Here is an 18,959-nt window from a genome sequence, read left to right as displayed (position 1 = left end):
GTTTACTAAATAGAAATCAATTATACCCGGTTTGATTTGAGTTCACAGCAAGAACCGGTTTAAACCAAAGATTTATACCGGATAATAAAGAAGCTTAGGTTTTTTTGTATTTTTCTTCCGCGAAGCCGACACACGTAAAGGGGCTAAAACCTTAAAGTAGCCGGAGAGGACAAAGGCCAACAAGAGCGAAGCTTAAATTGTCTGAGTAAATTCGTCGAGATAGTTTTGAGATTTCTATAGGAGAAGGAAGTAACGAACGAATAATGGCGGCTGCGGCTTTTGGGCAGTTGAATCTTGAAGAGCCTCCTCCGATTTGGGGATCTCGTAGTGTCGATTGCTTCGAGAAGCTAGAACAGATTGGTGAAGGAACTTACGGGTATGCTTCTCTCGATTCTTTGTCTCCTTTTCTTTTTCTGGGTCTTTGTTCCTTTATCCGAATTGATTTGGTTTCGTGCTCAAGATCTAATTTTTATGCGATTTGGTTTGTATAATTCCATATAGGTACGTGTTGATACCTGTATTGTATTGTTAACCTTGCCTCTATCTCTATAAGCTTGATTTTGTTGATTGAGTGAATTGAGGTTAAGATTTATATATTTGGCTTTGGTTTTGCAGTCAAGTTTACATGGCTAAAGAAATCAAAACTGGTGAAATCGTGGCTCTGAAAAAGATCCGTATGGACAATGAAAGAGAAGGGGTAAGTCTACATGTGACTATTTAGCTTAGAGAAGTTGCAAACTTTGTGAGTCCACCATGACTTATATTTCCCTTTTGAATGAAGTTTCCGATAACAGCTATCCGGGAGATAAAAATTCTAAAGAAGCTACATCATGAAAATGTCATCCATTTGAAAGAGATTGTGACTTCTCCAGGTAATAAGCCACCCTTATCTTATCTTGTAATTGCTTTATAAGTTCTGTTAAACGATGCGTGAAGTTTGATATGTAGAGTTTTGTGATTGTTTTTGTCTTTAAAAGGTCGAGATAGGGATGATCAAGGGCAACCAGGTTAGTGAAACTTATCTCAAGTTCTAAATTTTTGTTCTGTAGATCTTAGATACGGCTATGATATAGAAAACTCTTTACACTCGCCTAAAGCCTTGTTGCTTTTCTTATAATTTTTAGATAATAACAAATACAAGGGTGGAATCTACATGGTCTTTGAGTACATGGATCATGACTTGACTGGACTTGCTGATCGTCCTGGACTGAGATTTACTGTCCCTCAGATAAAGGTATTGCATGGCTAGATACTTTGTTGTAGTAGCCTTTGCAAAAACCTTATTGTTCCGACTTTGTCTGACATTTGAACATATGTAAAAAAAAGTGTTACATGAAGCAACTGCTCACCGGGCTTCACTATTGTCATGTGAATCAAGTGCTTCACCGTGATATAAAAGGTGACTATTCCAAAAAATTCATTGTTGAACTGTTTGATTCTCCTGTCTTTATTAGATAGCTTACCTATAATATCTCGGTGCAGGTTCAAATCTACTTATTGACAATGAGGGAAATTTAAAGCTAGCGGTTCAAATCAGTATTTCATCTTTTGATTATTAGCGATGTGTATTAGTACAGTGTTCTTTAATAATGTTTCCACTTACCATTTTACTTGAATGTTTGTTTTTCCAGAATGAACAATTGACTAAGATTTATGAACTTTGTGGATCACCTGATGAAAACAATTGGCCTGGAGTTTCCAAGATGCCTTGGTATAACCAGATGAAATCACCTAGGCCCTTAAAGAGACGCGTAAGAGAGCTCTATAGACAGTAAGTGTAAACTACTAAGTAGTTGCGATACTTTTAGACAACAGTTACTTTAATCCAGGAGACATCTCATTTGGTCCTTTCCTCTTCTGCTATAGCTTTGATCGCCATGCCCTTGAACTACTTGAGAAAATGTTGGTGCTTGACCCATCCCAGGTACCAAAGAGTTTTTAATACAGAGAACTATTGTCTTGAAATATTAGCAAATTGCCGAAATCAAGAGCCTTGGTCTAGACATATAAGTCCTTTAATCTGTCTGTTCGTACAGAGAATATCCGCAAAGGATGCTCTTGATGCTGAGTACTTTTGGACCGATCCGCTTCCGTGTGATCCAAAGAGGTAATCAAATTCTCTAAAGTTTCTTGTTATGAGACCCCATTTGGTTCATCTTACATCAGCTATTAACGATCAAGAAATAAGTAGTGACTGATTCAGCTCAAACTGAAATTGTCTTATGTCAACAGTCTACCAACATATGAATCATCACATGAGTTCCAGACAAAGAAAAAGCGGCAACAGATGCGACATAACGAGGAAGCAGCCAAGAAGCAGAAACTACAGCATCCACAGCAGCAACATTCTCGTTTACCTCCACAGCAACACGGTGTTGGTCAGTCTCATGCCGCTCCACATTGGCCTGCTGGCCCAAACCACCCTATGAACAACAACGTACCACCACCCCAATTACCTGCTGGTGGACCTGGCAGCCAGTACTATGGAAAGCCCCGTGGTGGAGCACCTGGTCCAAACAGGTACCCTCCTAGCGGAAACCAGACTGGTGGTTATAATAATCAGAGCCGTGGAGGTTACAGCAGCGGATCGTATCCTCCACAAAGTCGAGGTGCACCATATGGCGCTGGTCCTAGACCAGGTGGCTATAGTGTTGGACCGCCTAACTACCCACAAGGTGGTGGTCAGTACGGTGGATCTAGTGGCTCTGGAAGAGGTCAGAACCCTATGGGTGGTGCGAGAAACCAACATTATGGATGGCAACAGTAAAGAGAACTCAAAGAGTCTCATATGGTGCGCTCTTGGCTTGATGTCTGAAAGGAAATTGTGATTCTACTTATGAAGACTGATCCTTTGAGGAACAGTATCTATTTTCATTTGTTTTCCCGTCTTTATGGCATTCTTCCAAACATTATGTTACGTTTATGAAAAATATACAGTGATTGTTTTACGTTTAGATCATTTTGTACGAGCAAGCTTTTATATATCAGAGAACACAACAAACCATATTTCTTACAAAAGCACGTAGGACTTTATTTTAAAATTACACATAACTAGTCTTTGTCAACTTTAAAGTCAATTTCTAACTTATTGTAACTTTCCAGATAATTAGTGTTTTTTTTTCCACATGAGTTGATCGTAATAAGTAATAACAACTTCANGATGAAAAATAGACAGTGATTGTTGTATGTTTAGATCATTTTGTTCGAGCAAGCTTTTATATATCAGAGAACACAATAAACCATATTTCTTACAAAAAAACTTAGGACTTTATTTTAAAATTTCACATAACTAGTCTTTGTCAAATTTAAAGTCAATTTCTAACTTATTGTAACTTTCCAGATAATTAGTGTTGTTTTTTCCACATGAGTTGATCCTAATAACAACTTCAAAGACAATTTCTAATTTATTGTATATATTTTTGTTTTCAATATCGCGAAAAGACTATTTTTGTTTGTTGGCAAAAATGTGAAAATTGTTGGATACAAAGATTTGGTTTTCTGAAGGGGATGAAAAGTTGTAACAATACCGAGAAAAATTAAAACTTTTTTGTATCCTCCATGCATATTCGTCTTTCACTTTTATGCAAAAGTTATTGAGTAATGAAGTTGAAAACATCGCATTAGTTTTTATCAGATTCATCAAAAATTCTAGATAGCTCCCTTAAAGACAAATGAACGATACCTTAGTTTTTAGTAACTATTATGATTATACATTTCAAAACCAATTATCTAGTGGAATGTATAACAAAAAAAAGTACTAGCTTCCACGTACGGAGAAGAGTTCTTGGGTAACAAACTCATTTTTCAGTAAAGGAACCTCCGTTATCAAGGATAATGGAAAAAACTTCGAGAAGAATTTTTTGTGTGATTTTATGCCGTTCACTAGCTGGAGAGATCCCTTCTCAACTCCAGCAATGTAGCAGAAGGGTGGAGCAAGAGTCACGATCCTCTATACAAAACAAATCAATTCAACAAAGACAAAAATATCAGCCTTGGTACAACAAATTCAAACACACATCAATCAAACTCAAACTACACAAAAATAGCACTAAAACACGTTTTATTGACAAAATTAACACATACTTCACAAATTTTCAAAAATAGCATTATTTAACAAAACTTAAAATTTTAAAGATTTGGGTTATTAATTTTACATTTAGGATATAGTTTGAGAGGTAAGATTTAGTATTTTGAAAAATTAATTTCAAATATAATGTTATTTTGGAATTTTAGAGATATTATGCTAGATTTGGAAACAATTTTTTTTTTAGTACTCCCTCTGTATTAGAATAGATGATGTTTTAGAATTTATTTTTTTTAATCACAAAGGATGATTTTCTTTAGTGTATTTAATGCATTTTTATTTTCAAAACCAAATAACTATTTATCTATATTAACATTTTCACAGCATTTTTTAGAAGAAGGTTTAGAGTTGGGCAATATTTACATCCTATGTCATTGTAATTAAGACATTTAATACAATAAAAAAAAATCGAAATTAGCAAAAATCAAGTATGGAAATACATGTTTTCCTAAAATATCTAAACAACATCAATTTCTATTTCCTTTTTAATTACAAGTTTTAAAATGTTTTAATGAAAAAAGTAACTATAATATCTTACCTTATTCAATTTCGATTTTCCATAATTGGTTTGGCAAATTTATTTCCAAAGATTTGCAAAATACTAACTGATTTTCCATTCTACATTTTCTATGTTAAAATGGATAGAGCAATTGATGTCAAAATGGGTAGAAAAAAATATAAAAATAAACTAACAATGTATGATTTTATTATACTATACATATTTTTTTGTTTTAACCTCCACAAAATGATATATATTTTTTGACTAAAAAAGATTTGTCATTTAAAGAGTTATGATGTCAAATACAAATATATATCATGTTGCACAATTTAAATAGTGAATACATTAAATTTAGTCCTATGAGTAATATCAATAATATTACTAACTTTGTGATAATAAAACTAAATCTGTGTAAATACCGATTTTAGCAATTTAACATATGCACAATACTAAAATAACAATATTTTATGGAAAATTTTATTTATCCACAGGTCCAAATCTAGACTAAGAATAATCACAAGTATGTGATGGGAATTAGGTTAATATTAGTAAACTTATATATTTTTGCTGGTTGGTCTAAAAACACAAACAAAATATCTTAAAACTTGTGATTATATGAAAGGAGTTAAAAACCAACACTAACCCGCTCCATCATACTCATATACAAAACTAATATTTTTTTAATAACTAAGAGGTTTTGTACAAAACTAACTAATTTCAAATTGGTGAATAAAATTTAAATAATTTTATACGAACCACAAAGTATTATAGATATTAACAGATGTTTACTTTCACAACAACTAATTTTGATTGATTAAATTCCAAAATAAAAGAATTTTGATTAATTAAATTCTAAATAATAATAATAATTTTTAAATAGATAAAGCAAATAAAATTACAAATATCTCAATATTATTGTAAAAATTATTAAAACATATATTTGATCCAACATAATGTTTTTATAGCAAGTTATATAAAATATATTTTAAAAAAGCATAATCTCGCGGTATACCACGGTTTAAAATCTAGTTGTTTTTACTTTTACAATACATAAATCAATGTATGCATGTAACTGAATGAAAAGTGTTAGAAAAAGCACAACTAAAAGGAGTAGAAAACAAAATTAATTAACAATAATACATCATTTATTATTTTCAATCTTGGTGAAAATTCTAAAACATTTGTAATATAGAGAGGGTACTATTTATAAGAATTACCCGCTATAAAATCAATAGACATTATTGTCAGATACCCATCACATTGACAAATCTCAATAGACATTTCAATAGACATTATTGGTTATGTCTATTGAGACAATCCCTTTTTAAATAGTACTAAAAAAATATGTAATCAACTAATTGTGATTACTGCAGGTCTGGCCAAACAGGTACCCTCCTAAAGGAAACCAGACTGGTGGATATAATAATCAGAGCCGTGGAGGTTACGTATCGTATCCTCCACAAGGTCGAGGTGCACCATATGGCGCTGGTCCTAGACCAGGTGGCTATAGTGTTGGACCGCCTAACTACCCACAAGGTGGTGGTCAGTACGGTGGATCTAGTGGATCTGGAAGAGGTCAGAACCCTATGGGTGGTGCGAGAAACCAACAATATGGATGGCAACAGTAAAAGAGAACTCAAAGAGTCTCATATGGTGCGGTCTTGGCTTGATGTCTTAAAGGCAGTTGTGATTCTACTTATGAAGACTGATCCTTTGAGAAACAGAATCTATTTTCATTTGTTTTCCCGTCTTTATGGCATTCTTCCAAACATTATGTTACGTTGATGAAAAATAGACAGTGATTGTTGTATGTTTAGATCATTTTGTTCGAGCAAGCTTTTATATATCAGAGAACACAATAAACCATATTTCTTACAAAAAAACTTAGGACTTTATTTTAAAATTTCACATAACTAGTCTTTGTCAAATTTAAAGTCAATTTCTAACTTATTGTAACTTTCCAGATAATTAGTGTTGTTTTTTCCACATGAGTTGATCCTAATAACAACTTCAAAGACAATTTCTAATTTATTGTATATATTTTTGTTTTCAATATCGCGAAAAGACTATTTTTGTTTGTTGGCAAAAATGTGAAAATTGTTGGATACAAAGATTTGGTTTTCTGAAGGGGATGAAAAGTTGTAACAATACCGAGAAAAATTAAAACTTTTTTGTATCCTCCATGCATATTCGTCTTTCACTTTTATGCAAAAGTTATTGAGTAATGAAGTTGAAAACATCGCATTAGTTTTTATCAGATTCATCAAAAATTCTAGATAGCTCCCTTAAAGACAAATGAACGATACCTTAGTTTTTAGTAACTATTATGATTATACATTTCAAAACCAATTATCTAGTGGAATGTATAACAAAAAAAAGTACTAGCTTCCACGTACGGAGAAGAGTTCTTGGGTAACAAACTCATTTTTCAGTAAAGGAACCTCCGTTATCAAGGATAATGGAAAAAACTTCGAGAAGAATTTTTTGTGTGATTTTATGCCGTTCACTAGCTGGAGAGATCCCTTCTCAACTCCAGCAATGTAGCAGAAGGGTGGAGCAAGAGTCACGATCCTCTATACAAAACAAATCAATTCAACAAAGACAAAAATATCAGCCTTGGTACAACAAATTCAAACACACATCAATCAAACTCAAACTACACAAAAATAGCACTAAAACACGTTTTATTGACAAAATTAACACATACTTCACAAATTTTCAAAAATAGCATTATTTAACAAAACTTAAAATTTTAAAGATTTGGGTTATTAATTTTACATTTAGGATATAGTTTGAGAGGTAAGATTTAGTATTTTGAAAAATTAATTTCAAATATAATGTTATTTTGGAATTTTAGAGATATTATGCTAGATTTGGAAACAATTTTTTTTTTAGTACTCCCTCTGTATTAGAATAGATGATGTTTTAGAATTTATTTTTTTTAATCACAAAGGATGATTTTCTTTAGTGTATTTAATGCATTTTTATTTTCAAAACCAAATAACTATTTATCTATATTAACATTTTCACAGCATTTTTTAGAAGAAGGTTTAGAGTTGGGCAATATTTACATCCTATGTCATTGTAATTAAGACATTTAATACAATAAAAAAAAATCGAAATTAGCAAAAATCAAGTATGGAAATACATGTTTTCCTAAAATATCTAAACAACATCAATTTCTATTTCCTTTTTAATTACAAGTTTTAAAATGTTTTAATGAAAAAAGTAACTATAATATCTTACCTTATTCAATTTCGATTTTCCATAATTGGTTTGGCAAATTTATTTCCAAAGATTTGCAAAATACTAACTGATTTTCCATTCTACATTTTCTATGTTAAAATGGATAGAGCAATTGATGTCAAAATGGGTAGAAAAAAATATAAAAATAAACTAACAATGTATGATTTTATTATACTATACATATTTTTTTGTTTTAACCTCCACAAAATGATATATATTTTTTGACTAAAAAAGATTTGTCATTTAAAGAGTTATGATGTCAAATACAAATATATATCATGTTGCACAATTTAAATAGTGAATACATTAAATTTAGTCCTATGAGTAATATCAATAATATTACTAACTTTGTGATAATAAAACTAAATCTGTGTAAATACCGATTTTAGCAATTTAACATATGCACAATACTAAAATAACAATATTTTATGGAAAATTTTATTTATCCACAGGTCCAAATCTAGACTAAGAATAATCACAAGTATGTGATGGGAATTAGGTTAATATTAGTAAACTTATATATTTTTGCTGGTTGGTCTAAAAACACAAACAAAATATCTTAAAACTTGTGATTATATGAAAGGAGTTAAAAACCAACACTAACCCGCTCCATCATACTCATATACAAAACTAATATTTTTTTAATAACTAAGAGGTTTTGTACAAAACTAACTAATTTCAAATTGGTGAATAAAATTTAAATAATTTTATACGAACCACAAAGTATTATAGATATTAACAGATGTTTACTTTCACAACAACTAATTTTGATTGATTAAATTCCAAAATAAAAGAATTTTGATTAATTAAATTCTAAATAATAATAATAATTTTTAAATAGATAAAGCAAATAAAATTACAAATATCTCAATATTATTGTAAAAATTATTAAAACATATATTTGATCCAACATAATGTTTTTATAGCAAGTTATATAAAATATATTTTAAAAAAGCATAATCTCGCGGTATACCACGGTTTAAAATCTAGTTGTTTTTACTTTTACAATACATAAATCAATGTATGCATGTAACTGAATGAAAAGTGTTAGAAAAAGCACAACTAAAAGGAGTAGAAAACAAAATTAATTAACAATAATACATCATTTATTATTTTCAATCTTGGTGAAAATTCTAAAACATTTGTAATATAGAGAGGGTACTATTTATAAGAATTACCCGCTATAAAATCAATAGACATTATTGTCAGATACCCATCACATTGACAAATCTCAATAGACATTTCAATAGACATTATTGGTTATGTCTATTGAGACAATCCCTTTTTAAATAGTACTAAAAAAATATGTAATCAACTAATTGTGATTACTGCAGGTCTGGCCAAACAGGTACCCTCCTAAAGGAAACCAGACTGGTGGATATAATAATCAGAGCCGTGGAGGTTACGTATCGTATCCTCCACAAGGTCGAGGTGCACCATATGGCGCTGGTCCTAGACCAGGTGGCTATAGTGTTGGACCGCCTAACTACCCACAAGGTGGTGGTCAGTACGGTGGATCTAGTGGATCTGGAAGAGGTCAGAACCCTATGGGTGGTGCGAGAAACCAACAATATGGATGGCAACAGTAAAAGAGAACTCAAAGAGTCTCATATGGTGCGGTCTTGGCTTGATGTCTTAAAGGCAGTTGTGATTCTACTTATGAAGACTGATCCTTTGAGAAACAGAATCTATTTTCATTTGTTTTCCCGTCTTTATGGCATTCTTCCAAACATTCTGTTACGTTGATGAAAAATAGACAGCGATTGTTGTATGTTTTGTACGAGCAAGCTTTTATATCAGAGAACACATCAAACCATATTAGTTATTATTTCTTGCAAAAAAACGTTTCACCACCTATCTGTTTTTGTAAAAAAGGGAAAAAAAACCCTCCAAGGATCAGTGTAAACCAAAAAAACGAAAAAACTCTGAAGCAACTTCTTCAACAAGCCCAGTAATCGTGTCCTTTCTCATTGCTTATTGCCTTGTGCTGATTCAACTTTCAGGACAACTTTGCTTATTGCCTTGTGCTGATTCAACTTTCAGGACAACTTTCATGAACTCGTAAACAAAGTAACTGATGGCAGCGGAAGGCAAAACCTGCAATTATGAGAGGATTAACAAATCTGTAAGACAGACTTAAAGAGATTAACTTATGACTTTAGAGTTAAGGAATCATACCTGCAATAAGCTGGGAATCAAGCCAGCATATAGAGCAGGAACACCTCCTTGTTCAATTATCTTCACACAAGTAGCCACCGCACTTAACTTTTTGGCATGTGACTGCATTTGTAAACGCCTTCTCACAACTTCAAACGGATAAGTTGCTGCTTCTGAGCAAGCCCCTGCGATTGCTCCATATAACAAAGTTCTCATGGGACCAAGCTCGAGTTGATCAAAAGCGTTAAGTTCTTCACCTTCTTGTTTCATGTGTTCAAGCCGTTTCTTACCTTCCGGTGTATGAAGGTAAGCTGATTTTAAAATATCATAGACACCGTAGAACACAGCTCCTGATGGAGCCATACTAACAAGTGAAGGCACAAGACCTTTGTATAGGGAAAAGAAACCTTCCGTCTGAATCATGTGACGGAATGCACCAACTACACCACCTAATGCCTCTCCACCGGGTGCCACCATAACCGTTCTTATCTGCAATTCGACACCAAAGCAAAGCTAAAGAACCTCAAGAGAATGGTATAAAAAGAAGCTCAAGAAAGTTTTTCTTCTAATTTCACTTACGGTATCAAGTGGTAGACAAAGCAAGCTAGCTGTTACTCCAGCAGCCGCACCAGCAACAAACCTTTCAAAATTTGTAGTTTCTTCGTTCCCAGACAACTTCAGAAGCTGACCTCTATACGTATCATATGCGTAGAAATTGATGGACTTAAAAGGAGCAGTTCTAAGAATATTAACCAAATTCCCTTTCCAAAATCCTCTGATCCCTTCAGTTGTTGCAATCCTCTGAATGAGTTGAAGAAGATTCCCTTGCTCCCCACGAACAATGTATTCTAGCTTCATCCGCTCAAGAGGTGCAATACAAGTTCTGCTCAACTCAAACCAAAACCCAATGAGCCACCAAAACTACAACAAACCAAATCAATACAAAACCTCTATAAGCATTCTCACTAAAGAACCCCCAAACACTTAAAGGCTACAACTTTAGACTACCAAACAATAGGAACTTCATAGAAAGAGTAAAGAAGAAGGAGAGACCTTGAAACCATAGCTGCAAAAGCTCCAGCCCACAAATGCTTGGTTGTGTTGAGAGCTCCAGTTCCATTTCCCTTAACCCTAAGTTTCTCCGTCGCCTTTTGTTCACCACCGATCAAAACAGAGTCTTTCTCCGATTTATAACCGTTTCGGCCATTATTGTACCCTTCACCTTCTTCTTCCTCACCATTAATCGATAAACTAACAGAACAAAACAGAGGAGGTTCCCTGGTTCCGTTTCGTCTCCTAAACTTCAAAAAACTCGACTTTCGGATAAATCGACACGAATTGACTGAACAATCCTTAGAGGAGACAAAGGAGACAGACGAGGAAGGAACAGATTCGTCGAGAAACAATCCTCCGCCGAGGATTTGACCATTGTTGTGATCTAATGAATCTGATCTGACAGCTTCAGCTAACCATCGATCAAGGCCACGCATTTCACTGGGATTTCGAACGGCGAACTCGACGAATTGAGCAAATCAGAAACTTTCAGCAAGACCCAAAGAACCAATATAGTTGGTGGGATCTAAAAGAAGAAGAAGCGAGAGATAGTTTATAGTGACTAGTACTTTGCTCTGTTTAATAAAGCTTTAAGCTTTTCATCTCTCTCTCTCTCTCTCTCTTTCACTAAACAGAGAATATATTTTTAGGTGAAAGTGTGACTTGGTGCCTTTTTCTGCTGACGATGCCATTTTGGTTGACACGTCATCATCATCATCATACGATTTTGGTTTTGTATCTCTCTGTTTTCTCATTAATGCATAAGTTTTATCTATTTGGGTTGATGAAAGAGATAGTGGAATGTTTAACGGAACAAAGTAATTAATCTTGGAATGTTTAAGACTTTTTTGATCCACTGAAATTGGTTTGTAATATCTCATAAACAAGATAAGAGATTGTCTCATCTCTCTCTCATTAGACAAAAAAAGATTTCATGGCCTAGTTGTTTATACTAAACAGAAGAGTGGTCTTAAACTCTATTCCATGTGTGTGGGATTTGCAGATGGAGAAGAGGCATTTGTGTGAGGAGTCAGTAGGAGCCTTGGGCAGTGGACAAAGGCATTAAGTAAAGGCCTTTGCTCTCCAACAAGTTTGCTGCAGCTTCGAAGTCATTTGTTAGTAGATCTTCCATTACTTCCTCCAGAGATTTTGTCATCGTCTGCTCGTGATGAATGTAGTGACCGTATCCCTATCACAAACAACATAATTCTCTCTAAAAATACAAAACACATACTATGCCATTTATGTTTGCTTCAGATGCATAATTGTATTACCTCGATGAATGTCATAGGATGACATACTGGTTCTCCTCCCAGCCTGCTTCGACTTAACTCCTGTACAAAGTAAACTGTAAGCTTTAGATTGAGATTTTTTGGTTCGGTTTTTAGTTGGATTTTGATTCAGAGTTATTGGTTTGCATTTGACTTACATCCTTCTAAACCATATACCTTCATCTATTTGCTCTATATAAACAAGTTGATAAAGAAGAAAAGATAAGAGAAGCAAGACAATACCTTCATCTGTAGCTGCAGAAGCTTAACATGATCAATAATGGCATTCAGTGTCAATTCAGGGTGATCATCCTACAAGATCACAAACATCAACTTCACACTCTCATGAGTTATATGTGACTGACTAGCTCTGGTGGAGGAAATCTATAATTCTAACAATATTACCTCAACTTTCTGTGGGAGCAATTCCCCTAATTTCTTGATGTTATCGTTAATTCGCTGCTTGCGATCCTGACCAAGAGTAGAATCAATGGTTTATAATAACATGAAACAACAGATGAAATCACAAAGCATGATCATCATATGTAAAACTTTGATAAAATTGATCATCATAAGTGGAACTTACACGCTCATTGGTATAACATTCGGAATTGTTTCTTTTGGATTGCTTTGAGGGTACATCTCTGTCTTTGCCAAACAAGTGTGGGAAGTCACGGTTGTTGTTGTTCCGTTTTTTCCAACTTCTCAGCTTCTGATACAGTAAACAGAAGTTAGCTCCTCAAAACAGAAACTTTTCAGATCAGACATTACTTTAAAAATGTGATGAAACTTGACCTCAGAGTAGTCTGGGGACCATGGCTGCACGGACTTTCGAGAGGAACGTCTAACCACAGGAACCTTACTGCTACTTCCCTGACATAAAAAGATGCAAGTAGCTTATACAACTCTCAGATGTGCTAAAAGGATATAAAAAAAAAGACAAGTAGAGAGATGTGTTGAGAAGCTTACAGAGAGTTCATTGTTGGTCCGGCTTTGAACACGAATAGAAGGTTTCACCAAAGAAGAACCACCAACGTTGTCAAAAGAATACATGTTTCGGATTCCTCCTCCTACGCCAGTTGCTTCGCCACGATTTGGCAGAACCACTTTCTCCATGATGAAATCCGGAGGAGGTTTCACATCAGGCGTTACTTCTTCGTTGAGCAATGCAAGGTAACTATGTGGAAGCTTAGATGGTTGAAGCCATTGAGACAAAGACAAACTCCCATCTTCAGTTTGCATATCAGGTTCAGCTGCATTTTCAAAACAACCCAATTTTCTTAAAACAAGCAACCTCAAGCTTAGACCAAAATACGTACAGAAGCTAAAACAAAAACATACCTTTAAAGTAAGGAAAGTCATCAGAAACCTTGGACTTGTTCTTGTTGAGGGGTTGAGTGGAATTAGGGGAAGAGAAAGAACACGTATCAGAAATAACAACAGAGGCAGTTTCATCAACATCATGTTGGTGCTCAATTGCAACAACTCTTAAAATCTTTGGATCAATCTGTGTAATGTATTATTATTATTATTACACAAAATGAAAAATGTAAAGGCACGTGAGACATAGTTTAATCAATCATTGCAAAGTATATAGTAACATTAATTGAGAATAATAAATATAGACGCTTCCTTGTTCTTCTTCGCTGCTTGGATCTAATATAATACTATACTAACACTTACTGAGAAATCGATTCTATAAGAAACAAAACATAGTGTCCTCATATTAAAACCCACAAAAGATCAGAGCTTTCTTACATGTGGGAATAGTTCCGTGAGGGATTGATAAACCGATCTGAAACCCATTAAGCTCAAATCTGCAAGAAAGAAAGAAAGCAAGCAAAAAATCACGAATCCAGTTGGGTTGCTTAAACCCTTAAAACCCCATTACAAAGGTTCGAGTAAACGACGTTGTAATCCATAAAAACAAAAAAAACTGTGTGTTCGATTTCAGAAATTTCAACAGATTAAAGCAAGAACCGAGTGAGTCTGTATCAGGAGTATATACTGTATCACTAACATTGTTTGAGCCGCAGAGCCAAAAAAAAATTTTCTCAGGTTTGGGTTTTTGCTGAAAGACTCTAAAAAGTGTGTGACTTTGTTTTTGTGCCTTTCTTTTTTTTATTGTTGGTTGACACGTCATCCAATTTGTCTCACACGAGTTGTGTTGATTAAAAATTAAGTATCGAGTGTTTCTTAAACATAATGTAAAATCTCAAAGTAGCAGAAACTACAGAGATTAGAAGAATAAACCAATGTTTACAGAGAGATTTTAGTCTAATCCCACCCAATAAAAATTAATAATATCAGTCCGATATTTTTATTTGTTGCTTAAGCTGCTGCTGAGTCTGTTTTAAGTATAATAATGTCATTTAGCAACAATTTGTCTTAAGATTTTGTTGATCTCTCTGGTTGATGCTCTGCCTGAGATGATTTTGCGCAGCAAATCCGCTTGTTTCATCAAAGAAATTACCTCGTTTCTATCGTTTCTACGTAAAGCCGATCCAATCTTAGAGAACAAAGCCTGCACTCAACAACAATAACCAAGTTAATTTTTTTTTTTGTTTTTCACTTTAGAGAAAATATTTATGGTAGTGTAGTGTGTATGTACCTTAATGTTGAACCCATCTTTGGCACTAGTCTCCATGAACAAAGCACCAAACTCACTAGCTTTATTATCCCCTTCCTCTGTTGTAACTTGTCTGTTTTTGTTGAATCAAATCACATCACACACAATGACACAATTCAAGTTTTTCTTTTTTTAGTGAAAGAACCAATCTTTTGCTTTGGTTATATATAAAAGATAGGTTTGTTTTGTTATGTACCTTTTGTCAACAAGATCGGTCTTGTTACCAACAAGAACAATAAGGACATCGTTTCCTCTTTCTGCACGAACTTGTGCAAACAACTTGGAAGTGTTTAAAAATGTTTGCTTATCTGTAAACATTTGAGAGAATTGGAAGTAAGTAATTATTGTTTGAGTACTGAGAAAGCAAAAAAAGAACATTGATAGAGTTAAAAAAATAAGAGACTTAACCGGAAACATCATAGACAATTAATAAGAGCAACAGGAGAAATTTTGATGAAATTGAGTACCATGCTTTGAAATCTCTCTTGTCCAGATATATCCCTGCGCGTCATCATGCAAATATAAAAAAAAATGTTGAACACAAAAGGAGAGCTGATCAGTGGAGAATATGCTACTGACTGTGAGTCGTCGTTATGTGAATGTGAATGTGAATGTGAGGGACAACGTATTTTATTACCACATGAGCAGACGAAAATTCCAGTCATCAGACCGCTCTCTTTTGGACATAAAGTCTACTCCTATTGTAGCCTGCCATTTATCAATTTCAGACCATAAAAAAAACCCTAGAATTCGTTTAACATCTATATTTGAATCCGAGAAGAAAAGCCGTATATATAAAATTTATCAGTTTTGAAGAAATATCTCGGGTCTGAAATCATCTAGAAACACGTATCTAAAAGGTCTACTAGACGATCATCATAAACAACAAGACCAAAAATATAACAAGTTTGGATGGGGCTTAAGGCTAACCTCATAATCGTCTTTGAATTTACCGTACTTGAGACGATTGACAATGCTGCTTTTGCCGACCCTTTGATCCCCCAGTAACACTAGCTTGAAATCGTACGTCACCATCCTTCCTCCTCCTCGCCTCTCCCTCTTCTCTCTCTTTTTAGTTTTTGCTATTGACGAGATTGAAATCACACGTTTTATTTTTATAGGAAAGATTTGGATGATCTTAGTAAATGTAATACATGTGTTATTTTGTGCCTCTTTTAAATCGATTTTACCATCTTTTGTGTTGCACCCAGCAAGACAAGTGTCATGTGTTTGCTAAATTTTGATTTTGGTGTAGTGGGGGGGGGGGGTTGGATAAAGGATTGCATTTATGCTAAGGGTATCGGCCTTACAACTGGACTCATTCCATGTATTTTCATCTTTTCCAATGTTGAGTAATACAAAGCTTTTTTTGCATGGATCAAGAATCACACTATCATCTACTAGTTACTAATACTGGCATTAAAAGATAAGATATCCTATTGTTGAATATAGCAGCTATACTCTGTTGTGAATGGAAAAGGCTTCTTTAGACTTTCTTCTTCTTCTTCTTCTTCTTGTCAATGTATGGATATTTCTGGTACAGTGAGATACTGCTCATCACAAGAGGAAGGGCCACAAGGCAGTACGATGTCGGAGGTTTACCTTCGAATGCAAACTGGAGTAGCGCTGTCACTAGTAATGCCGAAACAATCACAAATCCCTGCACAACATTAACCACAGTTATATATTTCAGCTTTTTTTTTTTATTGTGTGAAAACAGATTGAGAGGATTCTTTTCGTTTTACCTTTCTTACACCACCGGCATGTGATGTAACTAAGCCAACAAGAATTCCACCAAGGGCATTGCTTATTACTGGGACCTGTGAGAACATTCACAGTGCTTACACACAATCCAAACTAACAGTATTTCTATCTATCTAAAGAATCGTTTAATGGGGGAAAAGAAGAGATCAGTAGTTACCAGTGTTAAAGCAGTCCAACCATGAAAGAAACCATATCTTTTAATCGCTTCACCATCTGGAGATTTAAGGGTACTTACTAACAAGCAGAGGCTTCCAACAATTGACATCTCAACCGTCATTAAGTATGATGAATGCTTCTTGACCTGTAACAGTACAGTGAGACAGTAAGACTATGTTTGAAATTGAACTATAGAATTATTCTATTGGAATATGACATTTAAACTCTGAATTACCTGAGAAGCCCACTGACATAGAGATGAGGCTAAACCCGAGAGCACTGAGGCTACTAAGACCGGGATAATCCCATAAAAGACCACTTGATCTGAATTACTGGCACTTGAATCTTTGTTGGAGCCTTCACCAACACTTAGTAGGACTGCTGCCATGATCAGTAAACACAAAGCTCCTAATTGTTGAATTGATTGCTTCTGCCTACAATATGTCATTGGAGATGATGAGTTAAACACTTTTGACCTTTCAAACATAAACAGAACCATGTGTGAATATGATCGAGCTACTCTGAATTCATCACTATCTCCTTAAACCACTAAAGCTATCAGAAAAAAACAAGCAAACATCTTAAGAAACGTTCTATCATCTTTTGAAAATAAGGAAACAAGAAAAGACAAATCCGATCAGATCAAACAGTTGCCTTATCTAATAAAACCATTTGACGAAGATTCCTACTGGCATGGATTAGTTTCAAAGACGCTTGGAGCACAGAAGCAGCCAAAAAAAAACTTTATTCAGGCAATCACATAACAAAATCTCTAACATAGATGTGATATAGGCACTAGCTTAATACAAAGCTCCATGTTCGATCACAAAAAGCAAGACCATAAGAAGAGGGAAAAGAAGATTACCTTAGTATTATGAATGTAAAGAATGCTGTGAAAAAGATTTTCGTCTGATTTAGAATAGAAAAAGTCAAGGAATCAAGACTCCTGTATGAGATCTGCAACAAACTGTTCTGCAATGCATAAATGGCTGCAGGAAGTCCTGATGCAGTCAAGGATCCCATCAACGTCCACTCTTTTGATAATCCCTTCAAAGTACCATCTCTTGCCATGAGAATCAGAGCACATACAACCTGAAAAGAAAGAACATAGAATGGAAAGCATGCGAATTTTCAGAAAACAGTATTACACAAATGCAAAACTTTGAACAGTAGAAAGGAGACAATCAATCAGGTACCTTAACAATCTCGCACGTCAAAACAGATGAAGTTACAATAACGTCCTTCCTGTGAAAACAATAATGATGAGCCTGATATCATACAACCAAAACCATGACAGAGAAAAACAAACAAATGGGCTAGTGACCAATCCCACTAGGTTATAACTATCCATAGCACATTGCTGTTAGGTAAGCTTCATAATTCGAGCATAGATGTCAAAATCAGCCAAGGTAAACTCAAAAAATCAAATACTCGAATTACACGAAGCATTGCATAGTATCCTGAAACACTAAGATGAAACACAAAATATCAAGACACCAATGCAGCAAACGAGTAGATTCAAATTCACCTCGTTTAACAGTCATCATCTTCTTTGTCTCACAGTAACAACAAGAATACATCATAATCGTAGCATATAACCTCAAATTGTAAGTTTCATTCACTATTCTGAACCACAATTCGCAGACTCAAATCGGTAAAAGCAGACGAAATCAGAACTACACAAAGTTAATTAAACAAAAAAACTGAATCTCGCTGAAACGAACGCAAGAAATCACAGAGTAGAAACGCGAGTATCAACCACCAACAAGAGCGATTTAGAGAAGCATAGGTTCAGGTTAGTTACAGAGATCATCATTACCCGATACAGCGTTTGGAGATCAGAGGCTGGCTACCGTACTGAAGCGTAAGCAGAATGGAATAAAACAAAACCATAGGACCCATACTCGACGCACTCTTTGCTCCTTTAGCCGTCGCCATGAATCTCCTCCGGCCACCGAGAGAGAGAGAATACAGAAGATATCGCCTTCGCCTTTTTGGGTTCGAGAGAATGAATGGGTTTTGCTTTTGTGCTTTTTTCACTTTTTCTACATTGTACAGAGGAACCGCTTAAACGACGTCGTATTTGTTTGACAATTCTAA

The 18,959-nt window shown here is 34.5% G+C and overlaps 4 protein-coding genes and 1 pseudogene across 10 annotated transcripts; 1 reads left to right on the top strand and 4 right to left on the bottom strand.

The window, feature by feature from the left end:
- On the top strand, positions 122-6,451 carry LOC104743116 (cyclin-dependent kinase C-2-like). Of its 3 annotated transcripts, XM_019238682.1 has the most exons (12): positions 122-376; positions 616-697; positions 782-872; positions 978-1,007; positions 1,125-1,234; positions 1,327-1,399; positions 1,483-1,526; positions 1,632-1,771; positions 1,867-1,924; positions 2,037-2,107; positions 2,233-2,603; positions 6,048-6,451. In XM_019238682.1, exons 1-12 carry the CDS (start codon positions 264-266, stop codon positions 6,209-6,211), a joined length of 1,347 nt encoding a protein of 448 aa, XP_019094227.1. In that variant the 5' UTR covers positions 122-263; the 3' UTR covers positions 6,212-6,451. The 3 variants fall into 3 exon arrangements, with proteins under 3 accessions (XP_019094227.1, XP_019094226.1, XP_019094228.1); XM_019238681.1 differs by lacking the exon at positions 6,048-6,451 and having other exon boundaries at positions 2,233-2,982; XM_019238683.1 differs by lacking the exons at positions 1,327-1,399; positions 1,483-1,526; positions 6,048-6,451 and having other exon boundaries at positions 2,233-2,982.
- On the bottom strand, positions 9,603-11,659 carry LOC104743108 (probable mitochondrial adenine nucleotide transporter BTL3). Its single transcript, XM_010464225.2, has 4 exons — positions 11,040-11,659; positions 10,566-10,869; positions 10,008-10,475; positions 9,603-9,926 (listed from the first exon to the last, which is right to left on the bottom strand). Exons 1-4 carry the CDS (start codon positions 11,474-11,476, stop codon positions 9,822-9,824), a joined length of 1,314 nt encoding a protein of 437 aa, XP_010462527.1. The 5' UTR covers positions 11,477-11,659; the 3' UTR covers positions 9,603-9,821.
- Positions 11,862-14,390, bottom strand: LOC104743067. Of its 5 annotated transcripts, none has more exons than XM_010464197.2 (10): positions 14,331-14,390; positions 14,069-14,127; positions 13,652-13,817; positions 13,280-13,563; positions 13,106-13,183; positions 12,897-13,022; positions 12,716-12,781; positions 12,554-12,622; positions 12,314-12,373; positions 11,862-12,228 (listed from the first exon to the last, which is right to left on the bottom strand). In XM_010464197.2, the coding sequence occupies exons 2-10, from the start codon at positions 14,114-14,116 to the stop codon at positions 12,070-12,072; spliced, it is 1,056 nt and encodes a 351-aa protein (XP_010462499.1). In that variant the 5' UTR covers positions 14,117-14,127; positions 14,331-14,390; the 3' UTR covers positions 11,862-12,069. The 5 variants fall into 5 exon arrangements, with proteins under 5 accessions (XP_010462499.1, XP_010462521.1, XP_010462504.1 ...); XM_010464219.2 differs by having other exon boundaries at positions 13,652-13,691; XM_010464202.2 differs by having other exon boundaries at positions 14,319-14,381.
- LOC104757458 lies at positions 14,617-15,997 on the bottom strand (annotated as a pseudogene).
- LOC104743056 (CMP-sialic acid transporter 5-like) lies at positions 16,242-18,894 on the bottom strand. Its single transcript, XM_010464179.2, has 7 exons — positions 18,679-18,894; positions 18,056-18,104; positions 17,725-17,951; positions 17,095-17,293; positions 16,861-17,004; positions 16,685-16,759; positions 16,242-16,599 (listed from the first exon to the last, which is right to left on the bottom strand). The coding sequence occupies exons 1-7, from the start codon at positions 18,795-18,797 to the stop codon at positions 16,426-16,428; spliced, it is 987 nt and encodes a 328-aa protein (XP_010462481.1). The 5' UTR covers positions 18,798-18,894; the 3' UTR covers positions 16,242-16,425.

The sequence above is a fragment of the Camelina sativa genome, chromosome 2 (genome assembly GCF_000633955.1).
Source record: "Camelina sativa cultivar DH55 chromosome 2, Cs, whole genome shotgun sequence".
NCBI lineage: Eukaryota > Viridiplantae > Streptophyta > Magnoliopsida > Brassicales > Brassicaceae > Camelina > Camelina sativa.
The sequence above is the reverse complement of the archived record's forward strand: the minus strand, read 5'-3'. Positions and strand labels throughout refer to the sequence as shown.